Source organism: Rhagoletis pomonella, unplaced genomic scaffold, assembly GCF_013731165.1.
Source record: "Rhagoletis pomonella isolate Grant_MI unplaced genomic scaffold, Rhpom_1.0 Rhpom_scaffold_00010, whole genome shotgun sequence".
Lineage (NCBI taxonomy): Eukaryota > Metazoa > Arthropoda > Insecta > Diptera > Tephritidae > Rhagoletis > Rhagoletis pomonella.
In genome coordinates, this window is record NW_023458564.1 from 8454354 (window position 1) to 8481081 (window position 26728).

General features: G+C 35.7%; 4 protein-coding genes across 7 annotated transcripts in view; 1 reads left to right on the forward strand and 3 right to left on the reverse strand.

Moving 5' to 3' along the window:
* The window catches only part of LOC118745991 (girdin), an 18662-nt gene extending 11889 nt beyond the window's left edge, over positions 1 to 6773 (forward strand). For all 3 annotated transcript variants that reach the window (XM_036479700.1, XM_036479702.1, XM_036479701.1), the window contains one exon: positions 3775 to 6773. In XM_036479700.1, the coding sequence (XP_036335593.1) occupies positions 3775 to 4300 (526 nt within the window). In that variant the 3' untranslated portion in view covers positions 4301 to 6773. The remainder of the gene's footprint in view (positions 1 to 3774) is intronic.
* Positions 1 to 26728, reverse strand: part of LOC118746001 (integrin-linked protein kinase-like) — a 263182-nt gene that overhangs the window by 213636 nt on the left and 22818 nt on the right. The window lies entirely within an intron of this gene.
* On the reverse strand, positions 6811 to 8377 carry LOC118746003 (threonine aspartase 1). Its single transcript, XM_036479721.1, has 3 exons — positions 8219 to 8377; positions 7159 to 8138; positions 6811 to 7082 (listed from the first exon to the last, which is right to left on the reverse strand). The coding sequence occupies exons 1-3, from the start codon at positions 8244 to 8246 to the stop codon at positions 6999 to 7001; spliced, it is 1092 nt and encodes a 363-aa protein (XP_036335614.1). The 5' UTR covers positions 8247 to 8377; the 3' UTR covers positions 6811 to 6998.
* Positions 16698 to 17401, reverse strand: LOC118746010 (protein PDF). The gene is made up of 2 exons (XM_036479728.1): positions 17233 to 17401; positions 16698 to 17168 (listed from the first exon to the last, which is right to left on the reverse strand). Exons 1-2 carry the CDS (start codon positions 17335 to 17337, stop codon positions 16995 to 16997), a joined length of 279 nt encoding a protein of 92 aa, XP_036335621.1. The 5' UTR covers positions 17338 to 17401; the 3' UTR covers positions 16698 to 16994.

A 26728-nucleotide genomic window follows, 5' to 3' on the forward strand; every position in this document is an offset into this window, starting at 1 on the left:
GACATATAAAAAATCGCTGGTATTAAAAAATTTTTAAATGAACAATTACGTACTGGAAGTCTCCTAAAGAGAAACAGAGAAAACATTAATTTTCAAGAATTCTATACCATCTCCACGAAAAATGGGGGTATATTTTTTAACATAGAACAATCCTGAAGGGGTGAGAGCATTAGAATCTGACTTTGCTTTTTCCACATGTGAGATATGTTTGTAAATATGTATGCATATACATATGTTTGTAAATATGTACATATAATTTTTTTTTAAATATGTGTCACAAGTCATTAAACTAAGCACAAGATTTCGTAGTTACGTAGTCCATACCGCAGTCCCTGAACGTTACTATCATATACGAAGAAGAAATGTTTTTAATTTCACTATTTGACAACCTTGACCTTGTAAATCGCTGTATTCAAAATCTTATTTTAATGCAGCTGTTGCTGTCTTTTATATGCACTGGCGTACGCCTACACCCACTATTTTAAACAATTTGCCTGGTCATAAGAGTATAAGATTTTTGAAATGTTTTACGGTGTGTGACGTTGGTTGGCGCAAAATTACGGGATTTCTGCCAAGTAATAATGTTTTTTGTATTCACATATGACATAAATTAATTGCTTGCATTTTTCTATGGCAACTGACTGCATTTTCTCGCACATTTGTTTCATTTGCATATATGTATATACATATTAGGGCGGGTCAAATTTTTTGCATCAAAGGCACATCGCAATTATGGTTATTTGGGTCATTTCAAGCATTTGTGCCCAAGAAACCATAGGTCTAAAATGAATTCCGACTCAGCGATTTTTTCTATCTAGTTTTTTTTTTCAAAAAGTGGCTCACCTGTAGAAACAGCTGTATTGAAAACTAGCCAATTTGTGTACCTAGGTGTTTTTGAGGTCGATGAATCCATTTCTGGCATTAATTTTTTCTTTTGAGGGCCGACAGAGGGCGCTCCCGTACTTTTTTTGGGCTTAAACGCCTTTTTTCCGAAAATCGACATCATTTTTGAGAAAATCCACGAAATTTGACTTTCTCATAATGCAATTTCAATTTTTAAATAGCCTAAAATGTTCAGCGTTAATAAATTATTATTTTTTAATTTTTTATTTATTTTATTTTTATTTTTTATTTTACATATTACACAAATGTAAATGAAAAAAATTAATTTGAATTCAATCAGAAGGAACAGCAAGACGAAAAAAGAATCGAGAGCGAGTTATTTTTGAAAGTCTTTTTCGCTTTCATGTCTAGGGAATTTCTCACGGCTTTCAAATGTCACTGACATAACTTCTCTATGCTGTTCTAAAACTCGTTTGGACACGCTAGCAAGCAATTGAACGAATCTTTCTGTTCCTTGTATGTGTGGAATTTTCGGATCAGGCAGCGGTGGATATTTGTTTTCTAGATATTGTTCTTTATTGTCATAAGGTTAAATTAAATGGTGGTTCGAATATGACTGAATTATCATTCATGTCAATCATATTCGTATAATCCGTGTTTTTTATACCTTTCATGAGCATGAAATGGTATTATAACTTTGGTTCGATGTTTGTAAGTACCTGAACAAAAAGAGATAGACCCATGAAAATGTATACTTATATGATCAGAACGTCGAGCTGAGTTGATTTAGCCATGTCCGTCTGTCCGTCTGTCTGTCTGTTTGTATGCAATCTAGTCTCTCAGTTTTCGAGATATCCGGATCAAATTTGGTAGGTGGGTGTATTTTTATAATGTATTAATCATTTGTCGGAACCGGAAGAATCGGGCCACTATAACATATAGCTCCCATACAACTGATTGTTCAGATATGAGATTTTTCATTATAACTTCTCCATTTATGCAGCTACGAACATGAAATTTCGCACCATTTTCACTCATTATTAACAGAATACTTACAGTGAAAATAACAAGGATCGGATGACTACAACATATATCTTCCATACATCTGATTGTTCAATACTTGCACCCATTATCAACAGAATACTTACAGTGAAAATTACAAAATCGGGTCACTATAACCTATAGCTCCCATACAACTGATTGTTCAGATATAAAATTTTGCGTTATAACTCCTCCATTTATATAGCTAGGAACATGAAATTCCGCACTGTTTTCAATAATTATCAACAGAAAACTTACAGTGAAAATTAAAAAGATCGGGTAACTATAACCTATAGCTCCCATACAACTGATTGTTCAGATATGAGATTTTTCGTTATAATTCATCCATTTATGTAGCTAGGACCATGAAATTTCGCGCTGTTTTCACTCATTATCAACAGAAGACTTACAGCGAAAATAACAAAGATCGGGTCACTATAACCTGCAGCCTCCATACAACTGATTGTTCAGATATGAGGTCTTTTATCATAACTCCTCCATTTATGCAGCTAGTAACATGAAATTTCGCACCATTTTCACTCATTATTAACAGAATACTTACAGTGAAAATAACAAGGATCGGATGGCTACAACATATGTATATCTTCCATACATCTGATTGTTCAGCTAAAACCGATAAATTTCGTAAGATATTTTATAAATAATAATACAAAGTCTACTGAGAAAATCGTCAAAATCTATGCTGTATAAGCTTTATCTCCTATAGCACTGATTGTTAAGATACCAGTTTTTGCCATATATCTCCTTTATGTACGAAACTAAACCCAATAAATTGTGTTACCGGTTTACATACCGATCACATAGCGGTGAAAATCACTTAGATTGGTGTCATATAAAGTATATCTTCCATACCTCTGATTGTTTAGATGCGATTTTTTATATAAGTATGTAACTCCTCTACCGATGTATGCAGATGTATTCAAAAACAGTAATCTGTCAAAGTAAAATTTGCAGATGTTCATGAAAGGTATGAAGCCTTCGGCATAGCCGAAGACAGCGCTGCTCTTGTTTTCATTTACATTTCATGTTTTTATCTTTTAAGTTGAATTTTTGAATAAAAAAAAATATATTAAAATAAGAAAAGAATTTGTTTTGTAAAATTCATAGAACACATGAAAAAGAAACGAATTTTTTGTCCTAAATTGAATAAAATGGATATAAGTTGTGCATGAATACACCTTCCTTCTCCCTAATTTTCACGGCTGAACATTTTAGGCTATTTAAAAATTGAAATTGCATTATGAGAAAATCAAATTTTGTGGATTTTCGCAACAATGTTGTCGATTTTTGGAAAAAAGGCGTTGAAATTTAAAAAAAAATACGGAAGCGCCCTCTGTCGGCCCTCAAAAGAAAAAATTAATGCCAAAAATGGATTTCTCGACCCCAAAAATCCCCAGATTCACATTTTGGCTAGTTTTCAATACAGTTGTTTCAACAGGTGAGCCACTTTTTGAAAAAAAAACTAGACAGAAAAAATCGCTGGCTCGAAATTCATTTTAGACCTATGGTTTCTGGGGCAAAAATGCTTGAAATTACCCAATAATCATAATCGCGATGTGCCTCTGTTAATTTTGTTGGGCCCCTACAAATCGACCTGCCCTAATATGTATATATATATATATATATATCGAAGTGTGTATTTAATCCTTTTCATAACGCAGCCAAAAAATAATTGATCGTATATTCTATGGCACATTAGAGATTAACAATAATGTGCTATTAATATAAATACTGCATACAAGCATTACACGTCGCATTAATACGTAAACTCTCTCTAAAAGCCCTTTACCCGTATAACGCTTTTTTCGTTGTTGTAAAAATTTGAAAAGTGTTTAATATAAATATTTCCGTTTCTTTTCTCTTTAATAGTCTTGAAGCGCCAGATGTGACGGGTAGCAGCTTGACACTGGGTACAGCCGGTTCCCGACGCACAGTTTATTTAATTGATGAAAACCAAAAAATACCCGAAACATCAAATAGCAATAGTAGTGATGTAAGCATAGGTGGACGACTGTCGACATCGCATTCACCCTTGAATTCAAGCGCTTGCTCATCATCGACCACCTTAGGTGCAAGTGGCGCATGCATGGGCGCCGATATAGGAGTTGGTGTTGCTGAACCGCAGACACCTACAAATGCGACACCAGTACCAACGATAAACGAAAATCCAACAACATTCCTTATGTATAATCGCATTAATACGACGATTGGTAGTAGTGCTGGTACTGAGGGCAGCATAGCCGACGGTACATGTCGTGAGCCAACATTAACGCCAAACAATAATTCTACACCAGTGTCTGCGGCGTCAGCAACAGCGCAGCAGGATGATAAATTGCAGCGAAAACGCACAGAAGATAAAAGTAATAGTATTTGGTATGAATATGGATGTGTTTAGACAATAGCAATTTAATAATAGTTAGCTGTAAATGCATGTACGCTAATAAGTTTTTTATGAGTTAAGTGTATCGGCGATATACTAAATAGACTTATGATCTACATATATTGTGCCTTCTGTTTCTTTTTGACTTTTTTGAAGCACAAAAGTTGCTTAATGCAATAACACCTACTGTCATCAAAATATATGCCCCAACTCGAATATTTAATCATTTAAAATTGTTTAAATGAATTTGCACATACTCCCCTATTGTAATTTTTTTTACATGTCATGAAAGCCTCATTAAATTTAATAATTAATCAGTATGATTTTAATATATATCTTTACTATTTTACTTATTGCCCTGCCTTTTAAGCGAGAGTATTAAATTTTTGTAAATGATCGAATTTTATTTAAGTTTACATTGAATTTCATAGGCACGGCACATTTCACTCATCTAAGCTGAGCTGAATCTCTCCAAATTAAATTCATTTGGGTATTCTCATTTCCCCATTTGATTCATACCATATTCAATGAATTTAGATGTACGAAATTGTCATTATATCTACCCAAATACGGTCCCGCATAAAATTGTTGGCACAGAGAAATCCTCACAATATACATATGCAAAATTGTTTGCTTTTTAATTTTTAAGCGTTTTTTTATAAAAATATAGTTTATACTACTACAACAATAAAATAAATTTATAAACTTTGTGAATAACTTAGAAAAATTCAAAAAATTAGCAACTTTCTAATACCATTTTTTAGAAAAATTTGGAAAAAGCAATTTTGTTGCCCATTAAATTTTAAAATATAAAGGGCAAGTTTATAGTTGCTAAAAACCGCGTTTAATTTCATGAGTTTTGCGCAAAGTTAAGTTTTTTGAAGAAATGTTTTTTGTTGAAGTATTAACTATATTTTTATCAAGTTTCCGCGAAAAAAAATTTAAAGCCAAAAATTTTACAATAATTTTATGCGGGACTGAACATATGTATTATTCCTTCGAATATAAATAATTATAATTTTCCAAAACATGTATATTTCCCATTTCTTATTATAAACATACACATATAGAGAAAACTTAAGCTGTGACACAATTATTTTATAACTACTACATACCGTCACTAGACACGAAGCTCAAAAGTTGACCGCGAAAAAGACGCGTAAAAACACTTCAGCGAAGATAGACTCTTAACATAGTTGACGGAGAAGAAAGACGCGTTACAATATTTGACGGCGAAGAAAGACCCGTAAACTTGGTCCTGTTCGAGGCACGTAATAAAAGCGGCATTACTACTGCACTGATGAAAATTTGCAACACTGTTGCAACTGCCCAACTGACAATACGTTGCTAGAAATTCAGACCGAACGTGATACTTTAATAATTCGCGCTACACTGCGGTTGTGATTGCAACTCGAACAAGCCCCTTATTTTCGCGGTCGACTATGTGTATGTAACAGTATGTAAATTCTCCAAAGAGTTTTTGTGGAATGATTCTGAAACGACAGTCCTTGGCCAGTAGCTCGTTTCTGTAACTCTTCTCTACCGATTATTTCTCTAGTGATAGAGAATATACATCATTCTCTACTACTCATTAGCAGTAGAGAACAGGGCAGCGAATTTATATCTCAATTCGCCTTGGTAGAGAATTGTTACAGAAATGAGCTACAGGTATACATCTGTGTTAACGCGTCCTTCTTCGCCGTCAACTAGGTTTTACGTCTTTCTTCGGCGAAGTTTTCTTTAAGGGTCTTTGTTCGCCGTCAAAACACTAGCGCGCCTTTATTCGTGTGTAGTGACGATACATTGATTGTCAATATTTTATTTGCATTGTTTCTTAAAAACTACGCACATGAAGTTTCTTTACTGCATAAACAACATAGAATTTGAAAAGCATTACAAAATAATAATAATTATACAAATAAATTACAACTATTTTAAAGCTATTCCAAACGTACGCTACAACGAAAGAACTACATAGCGTTAGGCTACCTTAACATTTAAGTGATTAGTTAGACAACATAAAATGATTTCGTAAGTATAAATGCATACATTTCTTAGTTTATACATAGAAAAAGCATAACATTTACATAATACTACAAAATACATTATATATTGTAATCGTTCAAAATACCATATTTGCCTTCATCTAATATAATAGACACAGACATGACGAGTATTAAGTACATACTTACATAAATGAAAAATTATAAACTATAATTGTCTACATTAATGTGATCGAGGCTATGGTCACTATTCGCTTTGGCAAATTAAAAGCAGTTTCTCACAATTAAATTCAAAAATATTTTTTAGTTAAAATGGCTATTAATATTATATACATGCTATATATGTTAAATGTTTTATATACACATATATTTTTATATGCATTTATCTTTTATAAATCTCCTTTTTAATTTAGTGCAAACTTTACATACATCGTAAGTTCACAACTAATGAATAAATATTACTTCCAATTGAAACTTTTAAATCACAATTGTGCTTATTTCTTCTTATTTTAAATATGTATGTGAATGTAAAATGGATTTTATTTATTTTTATCTTCGTCTTGCCGAACTGTAATGTTTTGCATAAATAAACATGTAGTTACCCAATAAAGTACGGAAATAAAGAATGACGAATATATGTATGCAGCGCTAGCAATCTCAATAAATGCTCTCATTATTAACGGCGGCTACAGTAGCTGCGCTGCCGGCGACTAGACATGTAAATGGAAATTATGCCCATTGACGACACACGATCTGCCTGGCATACTATATGTTGGCAGTGGTGAATAAATAAACTGAAATTTCGCAGAAGAAAAGATTATTATTTTTTTTTTTTAATACATTAAATGATTTACTCAATAGGTCACTGACCTTCGGCGCCTTCTGTTGTGTGGACATGTATCCCACACAAAAAGATTTCGTTGTGTGACTCCATAGAACTTCCCCAGTGTTACCTTGCGGATAATAGATCAGCGAGAGCGCGCCCGCATACAATTCTTGATCGACAGGAAGAAATGGTGACTCCAAAAATTTGCATTTAAAACTCTTATGTAAGCTTGTTACAGCACAATCGGTTGCTAGCAAGTCTCCACAAATTTCTCTCGCCAAAAATGTTTTCATTAAATATTCACCATTTCCGGTGGTACAAGTCGCTACAGAGATTTCATTGGTGTTAGTGGCCCAGCAACCTGCACCATAGGTGGCTGCCTGACCCACGCGTCCTGGCACCTTCAATAATAGCCCACCAGAGCTGCAACCAGCAGCTGTATTCCCGTTACTATCCACACACACTGCTCCAACAGTATCAAGGGCACTAACTTGAGCTGAGACAACTGGTAACGTTGACATCCCATTACTTGTGCTAGTGGTTCCTTCTGCTGCGGGTGATACTGCCGCTATTTTAGATTTATAGTGGTTATATGAGAATTTTGCCTTGGAAGAAATCATGGCGCTGGCGTCGATCATCGTGCAACCTAGTTCTTCAGCATACCTTTCTGCGCCACTACCAGCCATTACCATTGGCGGTATGCGCTCCATTGATAGCATAGTTGACTGCCCATCGCATATCAAACGAGCTAATCGTATCGGATTTCGTACTGTACTCACGTTTGTGCAGGCTCCAAAATGTAAATTCGAACCATTCATTATGGATGCATCACATTGCACTCGCCCATCCCAACAGAGGTTGGACCCGAACCCGGCATTAGTATTGCCACAATTTTCGAGACGCATTATCGCCGCCTCAACTGCGTCCATTGCGGAACCACCATTTTTAAGTATGTCTGTGGCTCGTACACAGGCTTCTTTGATAACGCGCTGGTATTTGGTTTCATCTATGCAATTTCCAGCACCTAAATAAAGAATGAAAGTACATACAAATAATTATATGCATATGTATCTTTCTTTTAATTAATTATTTAAAGGCTCCTACCAGTGTGGACTGCTACAAACCCGGCCATATTTACAATTGCGTTAAAATAATGAATTGTACTTTCTTCCTTGAGAATTGCAGCGTAGACAAATTATTGCATCTTCGTTTGTGTAAAGTGCTCAATATAAACAAATGAAAATGTCAGCATAATACCCTAGAGATGACAGTCTGAATCGTACCAAAAGTCGTTTAACGTTCTCGGTTGCAATTGTTGTTGTCAGCTGTGAACAGCTTTTCAATTTACACAGACGAACGAGAGCACAAAGCGTGTTGCCCGAACACGAGCAACTCGGTGCCCCTCTCCTTTCCTCGTCACGCTCTCTCCGACGAACGCCGAGTTGCGGCAACAAAAATCGCCGTGTGTTCTGGGACCCTTCAGAACCCTTCTGGGTTCACACAGAGAAACTTTTGTTGCTCATTTTCGGCAATTTCTCTTTTGGTGTGGCCCTTCGCGTTCACACAGAGCAATTCTTTTGGACACAATTGTTGTTGTCAGCTATGAACGGCCAACTAGAATTACTCAGACGAACGAGAGCACACAGCGTGTTGCCCGAGCACGAGCAACTCGGTGCCCTCCCCCTTCCTCGTCACTCCCTCTCCCACTTTTGCAAAAAGTTAAGTAATAACGAAGATATTGGTCAAAATAAAAAGCTCACGCTCACGCTCGCATTGAACTGTATAGCAGGCTTAACGAGTTGCCGCGACAAAAATTTCTCGTTCCCACGACAGTCGGGTCTACGCAACCGGAACGACCCAGATTTATATCTGGCCAAGGACTGTCACTCCAGCAACACTCCCCAAAAAGTCTTTGGTGAATTTGTATGCTGCTACAACAACAACAACAACAACAAAAATTTCTCTGTCTGAACGTAGATTTTTGGGCTTGTAGTTCTGTGCATTTTATAAGTAATAGGACATTATCGATTCGCAATAAGTAAATTAGCATATAACATTGAATACGAGTATTTAAAATGTACTGATTATGCATGATTCAATAATACAAGGTTAGATAATTATTGACAGCTACGGTTTGACACTCCCTTACAAAAGGTTGCATTTACGAAGGTCAGAGAAAGGGCAAGAATGCAATCCCTTGTTGCGAAAATGGTAGTAGAAAAGTACGCAAAGTAGGCAATTAGTAGTGAAACTCCTTTCGTAAATTCTAATGTATTTGCAGGAAATCTGGCATTTTAAACGAAATGTTGAACGTAATGTTGATATATCCACGTGTATTACGTAATTTATATGCTATTTAGCCGTATAAAAACTGCAAAATGACTCAAAATTAAAATAAGACTACTATGAGATTGATGTAAACATCCAATGCTTATGTTTTCATCAGTTAAATATGCTTCATATGCATATACAAATAAACATATTGCACAAAAGCTTATACTTTTATTTCACAACAAAGCTACACTGTTTCCATGTAAATTTGCAAAGAAGCAACACGGTGCCACTGCTAAGGGAGCGGTGCGAGAGAGACAACTGTCAGTTTATCGAACCTTGTATTATTGAATCATGCTGATTATGCAAAAATAATTACAATAACATGGTGTATTACGACAGGTACAGTTATCAATTTTAAGCATAGAAGCATATCGATTTTAAATGCAAAATGCAGCTGCTATCGATTTTCAATACAAATATCAATAATTTATAAACCGAGCTGCCAGGTGAAGTTTTTTCTCCAAAAACTGTTTGGTTGTCAAAATGATCCACATCATGCGCGCAAAAGTTAAGAGTTGCCCATGATTTGTTGTTGTTGTTGTAGCAGCATACAAGTTCACCAAAGAGTTTTTGGGGTGTGTTGCTGGAGAGACAGGCCTTGGCCAAATCAAAGAACGTAGATAACAAGAAGGGACAACTCGTTATAATTGTGGCGAAAGTGCGCAACAGGGGCGTGCCTTCTCTTTTCATCGTTCTACGTTCTTTGGTAGAAGCTGCGGTTAAGTACAACGACTACTTTATCGATGACATATTATATGCATGATGTCGAGAACGTCGATAGTGTAGTGGTAGTGATAACCAGACATTGAACAACCGGCCCTACCTAACCAGAGCTTCTACCTCCGATTTGTGCTAATCACAGTTGAACAACCGGCCCTAAGGGCCGTTTCCTCAATGTCTGGTTAACACTAATCTGCGGTTAAACATGGTTTTCGATGTTACCAACTCCCACTTGTATGCATGGAGTCGAAGAAGTCGGTAACGATGTTTAACCGCAGATTAGTGTTAACCAGACATTGAGTAACCGGCCCTTAAGCTCAATTCAAGGCCTTCTTCTTCTTCTTCTTGTTCGGAGTTCAGCAAAGCACGCCAGTCGTTTCTCTTCTGTGCCAACTGACGCCAATTGGAAACGCCAAGTGAAGCCAAGTCCTTCTCCACCTGATCTTTCCATCTTTACACCTTTTCACAAAGGGGGCGTTCCCATAAAAGCCTCGTAAACTTACGAGTCTTACAAAGTTTAACAGGCTAACCTAATATTCACGGCTTGCGTGCAATTGATTTCAATGAGCGAAACGTCAAACCAAAATTTCACGTAGAACAAAATTGGAAATTGAGTTAGCTTCATACGCACGCCGTTCAGTTTCGGTTGGTCCCATATATGTAAGTTGTATGTGCATGAGAAATTTTTGACAGTAAATTGGCGGCGTGCTTGAATATTAGGTTAGCCTGTAAGACTTTATGAGTTTAAGGGAATCCCCTGATTGTTTTTTGCTGCTTTTGTAAAATAAAAAATTTGTTGGATAGGGCCAAGGCGAATTAATATAAGGTGATAGCAAGAGTACAAAAACAAAAATTTACATGTATTTTGTTTTTGCTTTGGCGGCATAAACTGTCAAAATCTGTAAGAGTGTGTGTAGAAATTCAAACAAAATTATTCAATTTGATATCAGAAGCCGTGCGGCAAGGCATATTTAACTAGGTGGTGTTGGCCGTATATAAGTAAAAAATTACACTAACAAATTATACGCTGATGTCCATACTGTCATTGGTATGAGTTACAACAAACACATCATTTTGACGTAATGGCCTCCACGGCGAAAAACTCAGCTGTCGCCCCAACACCACCTTGTTTAATACACCTTGCCGTGCGGCGAAACACATACACAAAATCAGCTGAACTAGTAACACCACCTTTTATAAATTCGCCTTGGATAGGGCCTTAGGGCCGTTTGCACCATGTCTAGTTAATTCTAACTTCCAGTTTAACATCTTTATCGACGTAATCGACACCCATCATATAACATGTGATCGATAAAGCAGTTAACGTGCGTAACTGAAGGATGTACCTCCAGTTAGCGTTAACTAGACATGGTGCAAACGGCCCTTAGTGAATCAAGGTAACGATATATAGAAATTTATAACTTGGTGTGATTTTTATTTTAATTCTAATCTATCTTTAAAGTTATTTAAAGTATTATCACTGAGGTATCGTTTTATGAAAATTTTTATGTATTCATCAAATTTTATATCTTTTTGTTGTTCTATGAATATTTGTATGTACCTATGAAATTTTAGATTGCTTTGTTGTTCTAAATAAAAATTTGTCAAAATTAAGTATTAAAATTTATGTCATTTAATATGTTACTTTACCTACCCTCTTTCTTAATATTGAGTGTCCCGGTTTCAAGAATGCAAAAGTTGGCAACCCTGGTAGACCCTGGACTGAAAGGGGCGAGGTAAATTCGCACTTTCTTCGCCCTGTATCGTCTCTATACATTGGCCGGGGCTCCCCTTGGTCAACCATAATCACTGTTGTCGCCTTTCAAAAGCGTCAAGAAGTGTTCCTTCTATATCTTAAGTCAGCAGTTCTGTCTGGCAGCGTACTACCACTCCGTGGGTTCGATGCTTGTTCAAAGCAACATCTCAAAAAACTTATGGAAAAAGGTTTTTTCTAAACAGCGGTCGCCCCTCGGCAGGCAATGGCAAACCTCAGAGTGTATTTCAGTCGTGAAAAAACTTCTCATAAATCCATTTGTCGTTCGAAGGCATCGTAAAACTGTAGGTCCCTCCATTTGTGTAATAACATCAAGACGCACACCACAAATCGGAGTAGAAGCTCAGCCAAACATTTAGAGCCGGTTGTTCAATGTCTGATTAGCACAAATCGTAGGTAGAAGCTCCGGTTAAGTACAACGACTGCTTTATCGATCACATGTTACATGCATGATGTTGAAATCGTCGATAGTGTAGTGGTAGTGATAACCAGACATTGAACAACCGGCCCTTAGCAAAAGTGTAAGCACCAATTTTTTTAATTTCTCATTTCTACTCTTCTCCCGGGATTGCTCAACTGCTTATTTACATACAGTGACTCAAACAAGAGAACGTGTTGATTTTTTTTTTAATATTCGTAATGTGTTTCGAGCAAAATTTTTTTCTTTATTTTTTTTATATAAATGCCGTCCAAGCTTTAACCAAAACCATATAAATCACAGTTTCGAACTTTATAAAAAATTTGGGAAAATTTAACAAATTTTTATACAGTTTTATAGCTTATATACGTGTATACCCAACTGGGCTAGAAGCGCTCCATTTGTGCTATTGGAGCGCTCCATAATCGGCAGTAAGTGCCCCCTTCCGTATTTCACACTTCATTGTATTTTAACATTGGGTGTCATTAGAAAGAAGCGCTCCCTTGCTGCTTCAAAAGAAGCCCTTGGTGAGCGCTCAAGTAAAGCATTTAAAAAGCGATGCATGCAAATTTAAATTCTTATATTATATTTTTGTTTTAATAAAATAGTGGCGTTTTTGTAAACCATTTGATGGTTTTATTAAGTGTACTTATATATAAACATGGTTTTTTCTTCTTTTCTATGTGGTATACATATTAAAACACGTACATACATACATACATGTTTGTACATAAATTAACGTTTTTTTAAAAGAAAATATTTTATCTTACTAATCAAAATGATATTTATTTCTGAGAATTGATAGAAATTATTATTTTTTTACTTTGCTTTTGTACTGCTCCCTACTTGCTCCTTTGGGGAGCATAGAATGAAGTGCCATTAGGGATAGAACTTTTTAGAAAAGTATCGATACTAGTACTCATTTATAATACTCTAGAAAAGAATCATATTCGCAAAAAAGTATCGATAATACTCGTACTTCCAAGTATTTTTAGGGCAAACGCGAAAAGTTAACAAAAATCAGATTGCTTGCTTTACATATACATATGACCTCTTTCTTTTTGTAAATTGAATAGACATTACTTCCAATAGCTGAAGTCTGATCTAACAAGCATTTCAAACGGAGTTTTTGAAAAGAACTTGCAATAAGTTTAAAAGCGTAAAATAAATGTTTATAGCAAAAGGCTTATTTGAAGCTTTTAAAAGCAACTAAAACTTCTTCGAAAGCGGGCTGGATTTCGAATTTAAAAGCAAGGTAGAATACATTGGAAAACGAAGGCTTCGTTATTCTGGAGAATTGCCTAGTTATCGAGCCGAAGACCACCCTCCTAACCCAATTTTTACACCGGCACAAAAAAAAATGGTGTGTGCTTTTAACCAGACCCACTTGTCGCCACATATTTCGACCCACTGAATCCAAATCTGAGGTCCATATGACTCGTTTTTGCCATTTTTTTCACAATTTTCGCAATTAACTCCAAATTTAGGAGGTGTACGAGTCAAATGGACCTCAATACATGTCGATATCAAAGAATGTAGATAACATGAAGGGACAACTCGTTATAATTGTGGCGAAAGTGCGCAACAGGGGCGTGCCTTCTCTTTTCATCCAATCAAAAAACGCACTAGGGCAAAAGAGAAGGCACGCCCCTGTTGCGCACTTTCGCTACAATTATAACGAGTTGTCCCTTCTTGTTATCTATGTTCTTTGTCGATATGTGGATCTGGTTAAAAGCAAAGACCACTTCTTTTGTGTGGGCCAGTGTTATCAAACGTATGGCAAGAGATTCCTTTTCCAATTATTTAAGAAGTTTTAACCGAGCCAAATGTCCACATGGCTGCTACCTCTTCTTCTATGTTGTATAAAAATTTCATAGCAATGACCAGTAGCTCACCAGAACAAAATATGTATTAATTATTCGGTTTTTTGAGTTATGACAATATTGAAGTATATGAACGTTATGTCCATGGGGTAGTTTTTAAACATTTTTCCATGATATTGAAATTTTTTTTTTACCTAAACAAGTTTTTAAAACGTCGATACGTTTTGGTATTCGCGATATTTACTCAGTACTTGTCAAAAAGTATCGAGTCCTCGATACTACTCAGTACTCATGAAAAGTATCGATATTCTGTACTCGGTACTCGTATCGTATCGTATCACTAAGGGCCAATTTTACAATGCGTAGTTAACTCAGAATCGGCAGTTAACTACAGATTTTTGTACTGAAAATCTCTAGTTAACTGCCGATTCTGAGTTAACTACGCACTGTGAAATTGGCCCTAAGTGCCATATCATAACAGGGGCGGTTCAGGGAATTCAACAAACAAACACAAATTTGACGGTCTCATGTTTCCTTCACGCTGAGATGTATATCGAGCCCTAGCCGCGAAAATGAAGTAAGACAACTTTTTTCAAAATTTAATTTTGATGCATAAATGCCTCTTGAGCACCTGCATCAAAAAGTAAATTAAAAAAAAATATATATCTATACATTATTTTAGCGGTTAGGGCTCGGTATGACGAATTTCTCCGATGCTCCTCGTTATTTGGAAATCTGAAAAATTGGAAGATAGAAGATCTTTTCTTAACAAAGACAAAAGTTATTTACACATAAAGCGGTGTGGTATTTTATATGTTGGCCGAATCCAATTAAGCACGTTATTCGATTTCCTTTGGAAATTGGAAATGCCAACTGATGCCAAGTCCTGCTCTAACTGGTATTTATATCCTCTGCCACTAGCAACGGCCGCAGCGCTTCTCATAGATTTACAACCATTTTGTTTTTTGTTAATTTTTCATAAGAGTTGTTTTTAAATAAAAATTTGTAAAACCGCTCCTGAATTTAGAAAAGTAAAATTGTCATTCTGAGTACATTGTCTTATCGGATCTCTCTTTCTTTTTTCAATATTTCGGCACTCTGATGTTGGGGAATGTACTTTGAATGTACTAGCAATATAGAAGTATTACATATATGTCAAAAATCAACGATTTTTCAGCCGGTTGAGACTTGCACTTCACTTGGCTAAAATTGTATGGGCTATAAAACTGCATACCCAAAAAAAAGGATTAAAAAGTTGCAATTTTGATGAAAATTTGTTGAATTTTCCTAAATTTTGTATACAGTTTGAAACTGTGATTCATAAGGTTTTGTTTAAAACTTGGGCGGTAATTAAAAAAAAAAAACAAAAAAAAAGTTAACTCCCAAAAACATTACGAATATTAAAAAAAATCAACACGTGGTCATTTGTTTGAGTCACTGTTTATCCGGATTGATGAATAGTTGCTTGTTTAAGCAGGATTGGGTGTCGAAAGCGAAATTACCCGGCTGTCCGTTTTAGCTGCAGCTTCTCGACGCTGAACTCTCAACGCCAACTGGTGCAACTTTTCAAAAGTCGAAGTTTTTTTGACCCAAATCGAAAAACGGTTGTTGTGTCAAAAAAGAAGAAGAATATTAAAGCGCCATCGAGCAACATCTAAAACAAAATCTTTAGAAACATTTTTTTTCTGAGTGTATATATTTGTCATGAAAAAGTTTTTAATAAAAGGCATTTAGCTAGCTTGGGGTGAAAAGTTGCTAAGTCCAATTTTAAAAATTTTACACGTGAGGAAAAAAAACATCTTATAGCCATATTATGCAAGTATTTCGCAAAACTTTGATAACTTCATTTTGGCTATTTAAAGCACAGCAAAACTCCATATGAATCAGAGGGATTCGATCTTTATTAAAAGATTTCGTACTATTTTGGACTTATCGTATTTTCGGTGCATCTTTTGGACTTAGCAAATTTTCCTTTCATTGAACATAAACGAGATTAAATAAAACAAGGACCTTTATCCATTCCATTTTTAATTTTTCTAGCCTCCTATATCAAAACATGAGTTTTCATAAAAAGTGGACTTAGCAACTTTTCTCTCTAAGCTAGCGATTTGCTATTCGGTGGTTATCCAGTTTGATGTTCCAAGTGATTGTTCCATCGCTCTCATGTACTTTGATATAAACACAGGCCTGAATGTACATATCGTCCCGTTTCTGCCTTAACCTCATATCTGCAATAGAGGTATTTTATAGAGTGTAAGAAAAAATGCTTAATTTCTTCCCCTAGGGTACAATAAACGCATTTTTTACTTAATACTGGTTCCACTAACAGTAGTGAGAACGCTTATTAAGTCTTTGTTCTATTTTCAAATAGTGTGATGCTTAAACAGCTGTTATAAGTGGAAATATTAGTTTACCCAAAAATTGTAGATACGTGGTTAAGGCAGAAACGGGACGATATGTACTTTCAAAACTCTACATATTTAGAGTAACATCAATATAAAAGCAAAGCAATAATTTTTCTTTTCGATAGCGGTTAGTATATTTTCTTGTTAAATTAATATTAACTTAGATTGTTATAACGATTCACTTTTCCAAACATTAATTTTTTATTATCTATATATAATTACATACTTATTTATATTCTTTAATATAGGAGTATTTTTGAATAACTTTTTAATGTCAGTGTATATATGTATATTCAAATAAATACTTAATCCTTAATCATTGCACGTTATCTCCATAAGTTTTGATTAGAATACAACGAAACGCATAACGATAAACTTAATAAATATGTATAAGGATTTTGCGACCTTACTTTCCAGCTTCGTTCATACTTTTTGGTAGGCTAAGTAGTGAATTTATCAGTTCTGAGTTTCTTTTAGGTACTGGACCAGTAAAACTATTAGTCGGGTAGTATTTGCATGGCACGGCGTATGGTTGTGGATATTGCACCGAGTTTAGCCAATTCAAAAGTTCACGGTTGTACTAAAATACACACAGTTGCCCTTACTCGTTAGCGGGAATAATTTATTAATTTTATAAAACTTACTTCCTTTTCCAAATAAAGGTCCTCGTCTGGAGTGGGCAGCGCTTTTGATGAAATGAATATTGAGCTCAGTACTAAAGCGAAAGCAAAACACAATAGTTTAGCCATTTTTTTCTTTTGTTTTATACTTTAGTTAACGGTATTGCGACGAAAAATAATACCGATTCGAAGGATTGCAGCTAAGAACTGATGAATTGTGAGGATTTGCAAACGTTTTTATACCTGAAGTGGACATATAAACACCCCAGCAGGAGTCCGGCATACGCAACTAGGGTGATGAGTGTCAATACCAGATCAAACAAATCAGTAACGCAGATATTTTGCAAACATTTGGTTATGCATTGTTTTATTTCTTGTTATCTAAGGTTTTACGATTTGTTTGCGTTGAGTTTACGAATTTATTTATGTGTACTTTAGTGCATAAATATATTTAGATATACCTATGTACATATGCATGTGTATGCGTATGGAAAGCTGAAATACATATAAGTTTATATAAAATATATATACACTGGCAATCCAAAGTGAGTGCCTGGTGTTTTTTGTTTAATATTTGCAATGGTTTTCAAGTTAAAGTTTTCTTGTTATCTTTTTTTATAAAAAAATGGTTCATGCTTTAAACAAAACCATGTATGTAAGTCAAACTTTATACAGAAGTTAGAAAAATTTAACGAATTTTTGTCTAAATTTTGACCTTTTTAATCTTAATTTTTAGAAATATTTATAGTACACAGATAGATCGGTTTTTTTAATTCTAATGAAACAAGATCAAGTTGTAAGCGGCTAAAACATCGTGTTGATTTTTAATGATTTTTTATTGCTGAGGGCTTTTTGCACTTTTTACCATATAAAATGGAATTTCTTGTAGAATAACCGTTTGCAAACAACATTAAAAAAAATTAAAGCTATATTTTACAAATTGCCCTTTTTATATGCATAAAACAACAAAATCCATCGGAAAAAAATTCATTAAAAATCAACGCGATTTTTTAACCGCTTAAAACTTGATATTGTTTCACTAGAATTAAAAAAAACGATCTATCTGCGTACTCAAACTTTTTCTAAAAACTCAGACTAAAAAGTTCAAAATTTAGGCGAAAATTCGTCGAATTTTTCTAAGTTCTGTATAGAGTTTGAAAGTTTGATTTATGTAGATTTTTTTTATAAAAAAATATAAAATAATTTTAACTTGAAAAACATTGCAAATATTAAATAAAAAAACACCATGCACTCACGTTTGATTGCCAGTGTATGTACATTAGGCTGGGTCGATTTTGTATGGAGAAAACAAAAGGCATTTGACCGCATTGTAACAGTAATATTATGATGTCTTAGGTCTAAGTCAATTGTTATTGGCCAAGAAAGATTAATTTAAACCTTATCTTTAGCCCGCGCAATTGAATCAAAGTGTATGAATTTTGAAAATGAAACTTTGGCTTGTAATATCTATGGAAGGCGTTAATTGTTATAAACAGAACGATATATCAAATTAAGGGCTATTAAATTCAGTACCTCACGCTCATTTATTATTTTTCAATAAATCTACACGTTTTTATGATATTAAGATAAAACTTACAAAAACTCTAATTTTTTCTTATGAATTTTCAATTCTTCATTACTTCAGCAACCAAGTGAAAAATACAAAAAAGTGAGACGAGATTTATTTCAAACGTTTTAATGTTTTCGGATGTTTATACAATATTGAAATGACCATGGACTTGGTCACGCCGATTTGGTCAGTTTTCAAGATCGTGGTGAATGAAGTCAAACATGTATTGTCAAAGATTAGGAATCGTTCGATAAGTAGTTTCAAGCACATAAGTATTTACATACTTTAACATAATACAATTAAGGTGAGAAAGTTCATTTACGCAGTCTTGAAAATTGGTGCGGAGTAGTTTCATTAGTCACCGAAGATGCACATTTTTCGCGATTCGTAAATTTGCCGTTATATGAAAGTAGGGGACGTGAAATAAGTGTTTAGATATACATAAATATTTTAGTTAATTCCATTATGTGAAAAAGTGACTGTAGCTATATACAATAGTCTTTAACATATCCTGAAATCCTTTTGAGGACTCTCCAATTGGACGATATTGCTTTGTATTTAGGTTGAACGAAAAAAGTCACTCCCTTGCACACTTTTCTGTAATCCTTTAATTTAAAGGTTATTTATACAATTGAAGAGACATTTTTTTACCATTACCAAATTGAAGGCGAGACTTACTGTTACTGATTTCTGATAATAATATGATGAAAATCGTTCAGATTATAAACAAATTAATTTAAAATAAAAAGAATGTTGAACGAAATTTTTTGTCATTTTCCTATATTTGCAAATTTTTATATTGTATGCATAAACATAAGTAAACTAATTAGTGTTTCTAGAAGTTGTGTCTGTCCAGTGTTTCCATACTCATTTGCATAAACAAAATTTTTAAACGATGATGGAAAGTAATGGCTTTTCTATTACAGCTGCCGAAATTGTTCCTAAATTTGCAAAAATTCGCAAACTATAGCTAATATTAAAAAAAGATTAGAATATTTGGAACCAGCGACCTAAATGCACGTCAGGCATTATTAATGCTGTTCATTACATCTTTTGACTATAGGCCAGTGCAATTATCAAGAGAACAATTAATATTTTATTGAAAACAGATAACTCTGATATTAACGATAACCTAAAGGGCTGCGAGAATGATATTTGACTTTAGCTTTTGCGTTAACGGATTCATTATCTAATAATTTGCACCAAACCTTTTTGCTGAACCCAGAATTTTTAAAAATAATTGGTCTTATTCGACTAGTGTGCTGTGGGCCACACTAGAGCGCGGGCTCTCACAATTAAAATAAAATACCAATATTTTGCAGGCTTGTTGTTGACTTCATGATAAAATGTATTTTCACTATTACCAAAGGATTCGATAAAAAATTAAATTTTCGACCCGCCCTAATAGGGCACGGTAGTATTTATGTATGTACACACTGATATTATACATATGTATGTAAGTGTATATCTATGCACATATTGGTACAAAAAACAATCGCGTAACTATCGGTGAGTTTGCATGCATATGCAGGATCTTTTAGAATTAGAACTAAGCAAAATAAATATAATTAAAATATTAATTAATTACATATTGACAAAACAATAACTTTTTCTGTCAGATATGTACACACTAGGGATCTTTCGAATGTCATGTTTTTCAAATTCGCGAATGCGAATTTTCGGAATGCGAATGTTCGAATGCGAATGCGAATGTTAGCAATAACATTAAAAAGCTATAATGAACTTAAGTCATAGTTTTTATTATTTAAAAATTTTGTAAATTATTAGAACATTGAACGAGTGCTTAACATATACAGTTGGGGTATTCACAACGGTGTCGTAAGTGTCGTATTGTTGTATCTCGTGAGCTTTAAACGCCTAAAAAATATGCTACAGAGGTGCGCAAAGTACCATCGAAGTCATATTATGAATTTTCGCAGTGTTAAAAAATAGTTGGTTGTGGGTTCAAGAGGTTGAGCCTTCTTTTGCCTTATTGGAGTGCAACAGTTTAAGAAACGAACACAGAATTTTCCTCTTCAACCAACTCTTCAGAAGAATCGTTGACGCTGTATGGGATGAGTGCGCCTTTAGTTAAGCTCTGTAACAACCAAGTATCTAGTATTTTATATTTTTATCCTTTTGATTAAAAATCTAAATATACCAAAAAATATACATTTGCATACAAATAGTCTATATTTGAAAGAAAAATAGAGGCACTTCAAAACTTTCACACAAAAGTGTAACAATTCGCTCTGTGCAATGAAACATTTGTTCACGGAGAAAAAGGCTTAAAAAAGGCATATTTAATAAGGTAGTTGTCACAACTAGCTCGAACTCTCTTGTAGCTACATAGAGCCAATTTACACGACGACTTTTCACCCTGCGTTTTTGGCACGTTCACTTTTAAAAAAGCCTTCGAAAATCCTCGTTCATTTACACGATGACTTTTTCTTAGCGGCGTTTCTTGCGTATTTTTGACATTTAAGCGTAAAATTTTCTTTAGTCAACTCTTTCGTCCTCATTTTTAAAGGGGAGCGAATCGCGAACTCAAAGCAAAAATACGAAAAAGTGAACCCGATAAAAGCGAAACGTCAAAAAACCCCTCGATTTCGCTCTCCGTGCGTGCTTGCCTACCCCGCTGACTTCGCTACACTTCTTGCGTACAAGCTCGGCACGCATGACTTTCCGCCCAGGGTGAAAAGTCATCGTGTAAATTGGCTCATAGTTATAATGTCAAAAAACTGTAGACAAACAAATTAACCCTTGAGGTGCGAGTGCTATGATATACTTATGTATATCAGTGTAAGGGCCGGTTACTCAATGTCCGGTTAACACTAATCTGCGGTTAAACATCGTTATCGACGTCTTCGACTCCGTGCGTACAACAGGGAGTCGGTAACGTCGATAACTATGTTTAACCGGAGATTAGTGTTAACCAGACATTGAGTAACCGGCCCTAAATCTAGGTCCTGGCGTGATTTTTTTGAAACTACTCATTTCTTGCAGACATAGGGCCAGTTTCTCAATGTCTGGTTAACGCTATTCTGCGGTTAAACATATTTATCGACTTTATCGACTCCCTGTTGTACGCATGGAGTCGAAGATGTCGGTAACGATGTTTAGCCACACATTAGCGTTAACCAGACATTGAGTAACCGGCCCTTACTCAGTTTGAGTCTGCGCATCCACAGATGATATCGTCACTTCTGAATTTTCGTGTGCTTCGGGCATTTCATGCACATGAATCTCCAAGCGCATGGGAACTGCTCCTGGGTATAAACGAATGCGCGTTGAAATAATTTTCACAGACACGGAAATAATCTTCCAATTGAACACCGCAGCTGTTCTCCCAACGAAGTCTTCTATCTTCGGACCTAGGCGCCTTAGGGCCGGTTACTTAATGTCCGGTTAACACTAATCTGCAGTTAAACATCGTTATCGACGTCTTCGACTCCGTGCATACAACAGGGAGTCGGTAACGTCGATAACTATGTTTAACCGGAGATTAGTGTTAACCAGACATTGAGTAACCGGCCCTTAAAGTATCGCACCACTTGGCTCTTGCCACACGCACCGCAACGCTCGTAGTTTATGCCCCTTTTCATTTTTCTATATGTATCTATAAGTGGATGTGGTCGAAAAACAAAAAAAAAATCACACAATTCAAAACTATCTCACTGTGCGCAATTGAATTTTTAATGAAAAATAGAAAATGCTATCTTAAAAAGGGTTAAAGTTTATTCATCATTTGACATTATAGTCGGTGTTCAAAAGAGAGAAATATCAAAATCACTCCTACCTTATTTAGGGCCGGTTGTTCATTGTCTGGTTATCACTACTTGCCGGTTAAACATCATTATCGACGTTTTCGACATAATGCATATAACATGTGATCGACAAAGCAGTCGTTGTATTTAACCGGAGCTTCTACCTCCGATTTGTGCTAATCAGGCATTGAACAACCGGCCCTAAATATTCCTTGGGCTTAACCGCCACTGCGGGCACAAAAAAATGTAAACAGAGTACAATAAGGTAAATGTAAAGAAATAGAGACAACATAGCTTCGTAGCTAATAAAAGGACATAAATATCAAGTTCAACAATTCCTTTGGAATATAAATACAGTATAATCGATACTTACGATATATTACGACTTTGCCACATTTGCATGTGTACGAAAAATATGCTTTCACATTTATTATAATTTCTAAATTTACCAACTTTGAAAAATATCATAATTTTTATTTTCCAACCTTATTTTCATAAAAACCCGGACCCCTTTGAAAGTCCGACCGGGGGACATCCCCCGGGACCCCCCTTCTAAATTGGCCTGCACACATACATGCATACATAAGTATGTATGCAAAAACATGTGCAGATAGCTGCATATACATGTGAACGTACTTTGTTGTTGCTTTCAGTACATTTCTCTATAAATTTGACTATATACAGCATCACAAAATGTTTGTAATATTTTCAGCAGGGCTACAAACCACTCCAAAAATCGGTGCGGTTCGGTTGGGTGGTTCGAACCACTTAGAAAAAGCTTGTACCGTTACTAGAACCGGTTCACGAGTACTCCTGAACCGCGGTTCGGTTCGGTTCAGGTGGTTCAATTCCTTTATGATAAAGTATATAAATATAACAAAAATATGACAAATCCATAATATAAATATTAAAGACTTTGTTATTAAGATCAAATTTAAATATCCACATGTATAGTGGTGGAAAAAATATGGACGTGACAACGATCAAAGTGAAATTAAAAAATTTTAATACACTTTTAAAGGTTTGAACAAGTGGTGAGCCTAGTCGAATATGTAGATTAAAACGACATACTCAGAATTTTGAATATTTCAACAAAATTGCATCATAGATTCAAACTTTTTAATCCAAACTAAAAAAATCCGAGTTTTAGACATTTTTTTATTTAACTGACTTTGCTAAGCATTTTCTTCTATATAAAAAAAATCAAGTATTCTTTATATGGACGAAATTACAACTCACAGATTTGCCACCAAACAAAAAAGTTTTTGCAGTTTTATTATACGGGTTGCATTTGTGTATTACAATACTTGAAAAATGCTTTAGTGGATTTGCATTTTAAACCGAACCGAACCATTTTTGGGAGTGGTTTTCGGTTCGGTTTTTTCGTTTCAAAATAAAAACGGTTCGGTTCGAATCCCGAAAAAATTTACGGTTCGGTTCAACCGGTTTGGTTCAAAATGGGTTTGCAGCCCTGTTTTTTAGTCTTGTGCAAACATTTTAGCAAACGGACGTGTTGTGTGATAATATTTTGGGCACTAAAAGGGCTTTTACATGATATGGATTTGCATATGTAAATGCTACCGTTTTGTTTGTACATCAGTCGCAAATTGGCTCTTCGACCCCGCGGTCGCTGTTATTCGCAATTCGTCTAATTTCAAGACAAATTATGCAAGTAATTTTTTACATCAACCGTATTTTTCTTTGTTAAACTTACTGAATAAATAAGCTACTAAATAAGCTGTTAAACTGCATAAATAAAAATTCCTTTCCTATAAAAAAAATGTGTTTCTCTTACATGTATTATTGGCAACACTATACAAATATTTCAATGAGAGTAACTGGATTTCATTTCGTTCCGCTCCACTTACGTTTGAGAAAAAGTTGAGAATTCAACATTTCTCAATTTGAAAATAAAGGAAAATTTCATATTAAATATGTGCCTTTTACTTTCATTTCCATTTAACACTTAGAAAAATTCTTTTATCTAAATTTCGAGCTTTTTAACCAGAATTTTTAGGGTATGCAAATGAGTGCAAGTTTTGAGCGGCTATAAAATCGCATTGATTTTTAATATTTTTTTTCTGACGGCTTTTGCGTTTTTTTTCATATAAATAGCGAAATTTAGTGTTGACTTTTTAATTTTTTCACAAACGGTCTTGCTCATATTCTTCCACAAAAAATTCATGTTTATATGGAAAAAATGCAAAACGCTGTCAACAAAAAAAAATACTAAATTCATTCATTCATGCATTTTTGACCGCCACTGTACATACATTTCCATATGTAAATTTTACTTTTCTGATACATTTTAATATAAGGCACATACGAGTACAAACAAAACGGTAGCATTTACATATGCAAATTCATATCCACAGCTCCTTCCCTTTAAATATCACTAAGGTGCAGGAGTACAGCTGCGGAGGCTGCTTTTGAGTGGTTAAGGTTAATTTGTAGGACCTAGCCTATAAGGAGTTGTCGCCGTCCATAGCTCCTGACTCGGTCCCTTTGGACACCTCTACAATAGTATCATCGGCGTCCTCCGTTTACGATGCCAGAAACAGGTTCTCGAAATCCCTCGTCCAGCGACAGAAAACAGACCCGTCCCCAGAAGCGGATTGCGTATCGCTTTCCGCTTCTGATGACGAGTCTGATTCCTCCACCAGACGAGTGACCTCGGGAACCTCCTGAACTTCTTTCCTAGAGGCGTTTTCTGTCCTTCTCAAAATAAGGCCTTTTTCAGGTGGCAGATTATCGGGTTCACTCGCGGTGCTTACCCTCATTCCCTTTTTGGGTTTTGAGAGAAATGGAGTAAAAGTCGTAGCTGATGACTCGATTACAGTGAGCGAGGATTGGGACAGATTCCTCGTTAATATTCTTATACACCCGGCAGAGACCTACAAGGGTGTTCCCTGTCCATTACTGCTAGAACCAAATGGTCCTTGGCCACTTCATTAAAAGCCAGAGGCGCCCATGAAGGGTTTGGCGGGCTGTTATGGTTGGAGTATGGCTGGAGGTTTTAGACCTCTTCGATGGTCCGTCGGCGTCGTTTGCCGATAGCTGCCTTTTGGGAGCCAGTTCCCTTGAATTTGACGGAGTGGGTTCAGGGTTTTTTAAGGCACCCTTCCCTGAGTCCATTCCCGGCTTTCAGAGAGAATGCCCCTTGCACTCTGAGCCACATCCTTCATATTCTCGGGAACCGGATTGTCCCCGAATTTCTTCAGCAGCCTGGAAGCGGCCCTTCTGACCCGCTTCGCTCGTACTACTGGGCGTACTCGCTTATACTCCCTGAACCACCGAGACGAGGGTTTCGGTTCACCAACTGTGACCCAACAGGGGGCTTGTGGTTGGCACTCTTATTGCCCGTGGAGGGGCCCCGGGTGTCAGTAACGCCCCAACCGGAGCTGCTTAAGAGCTGCCCGCAAGGGGTGTGCTCATAGCTGCTCTTGATGAAGACGCCTGGCACGAGAGATCCATCGGCCATGTAGGCTCTGTTAGCGTCCCAGACACCAGTTGCTCGCTAAACTCCGTGCAGGGATCCGGGGCTTCATTATTATTGCTCATATTCATTCTGGTTCTTTGGTCGCCTACTGAGCCGAAACCGTTCGTATAAAAAAGGTAGGGGAAAGAACGGTCGGCCACAGCAACGCCCGTACTGCGGTTAGTCCACTGTTACTCCCGGAGGCGGAGAGGTATCCGGGAGGCGCCGTTAAAATACAGTGGGACGGTCTGCAAACCATTCAATGGGAACGGTGAGCGTTTATACCTACCGCCAGGTACCCCCTAAAAAAAGTCTCCTTTGGGCGAGCGCGTACGGCCCCACACTAGAAGAGGCAGGAGAGTTTATACCTTATTCATGAAATCGGCTTAAAAATCTTTTATTTTAAAAATGAGATCTTGTTATAATATAGTTTTTAAATCCAAAAACGAATATAACGCCTTCACGGTAATAATAAATAATACAAATCATCTCATGATAGTGATATACAAACAATTTTCTTTAAAAATATTCACACTTTTAAAAAATATTTGTATTAACATATTTTCCTATAGGACTGCGCAATTATTAAATTTATTATAACTCATATCAATTGATTAATCGAACAATCCGCTTTTAAGCGCTCGGCGCTAAAAATAAAATAAAAGCTATAATAAAGGATCTCTTCTATGAGCGCTTGGAACGTAC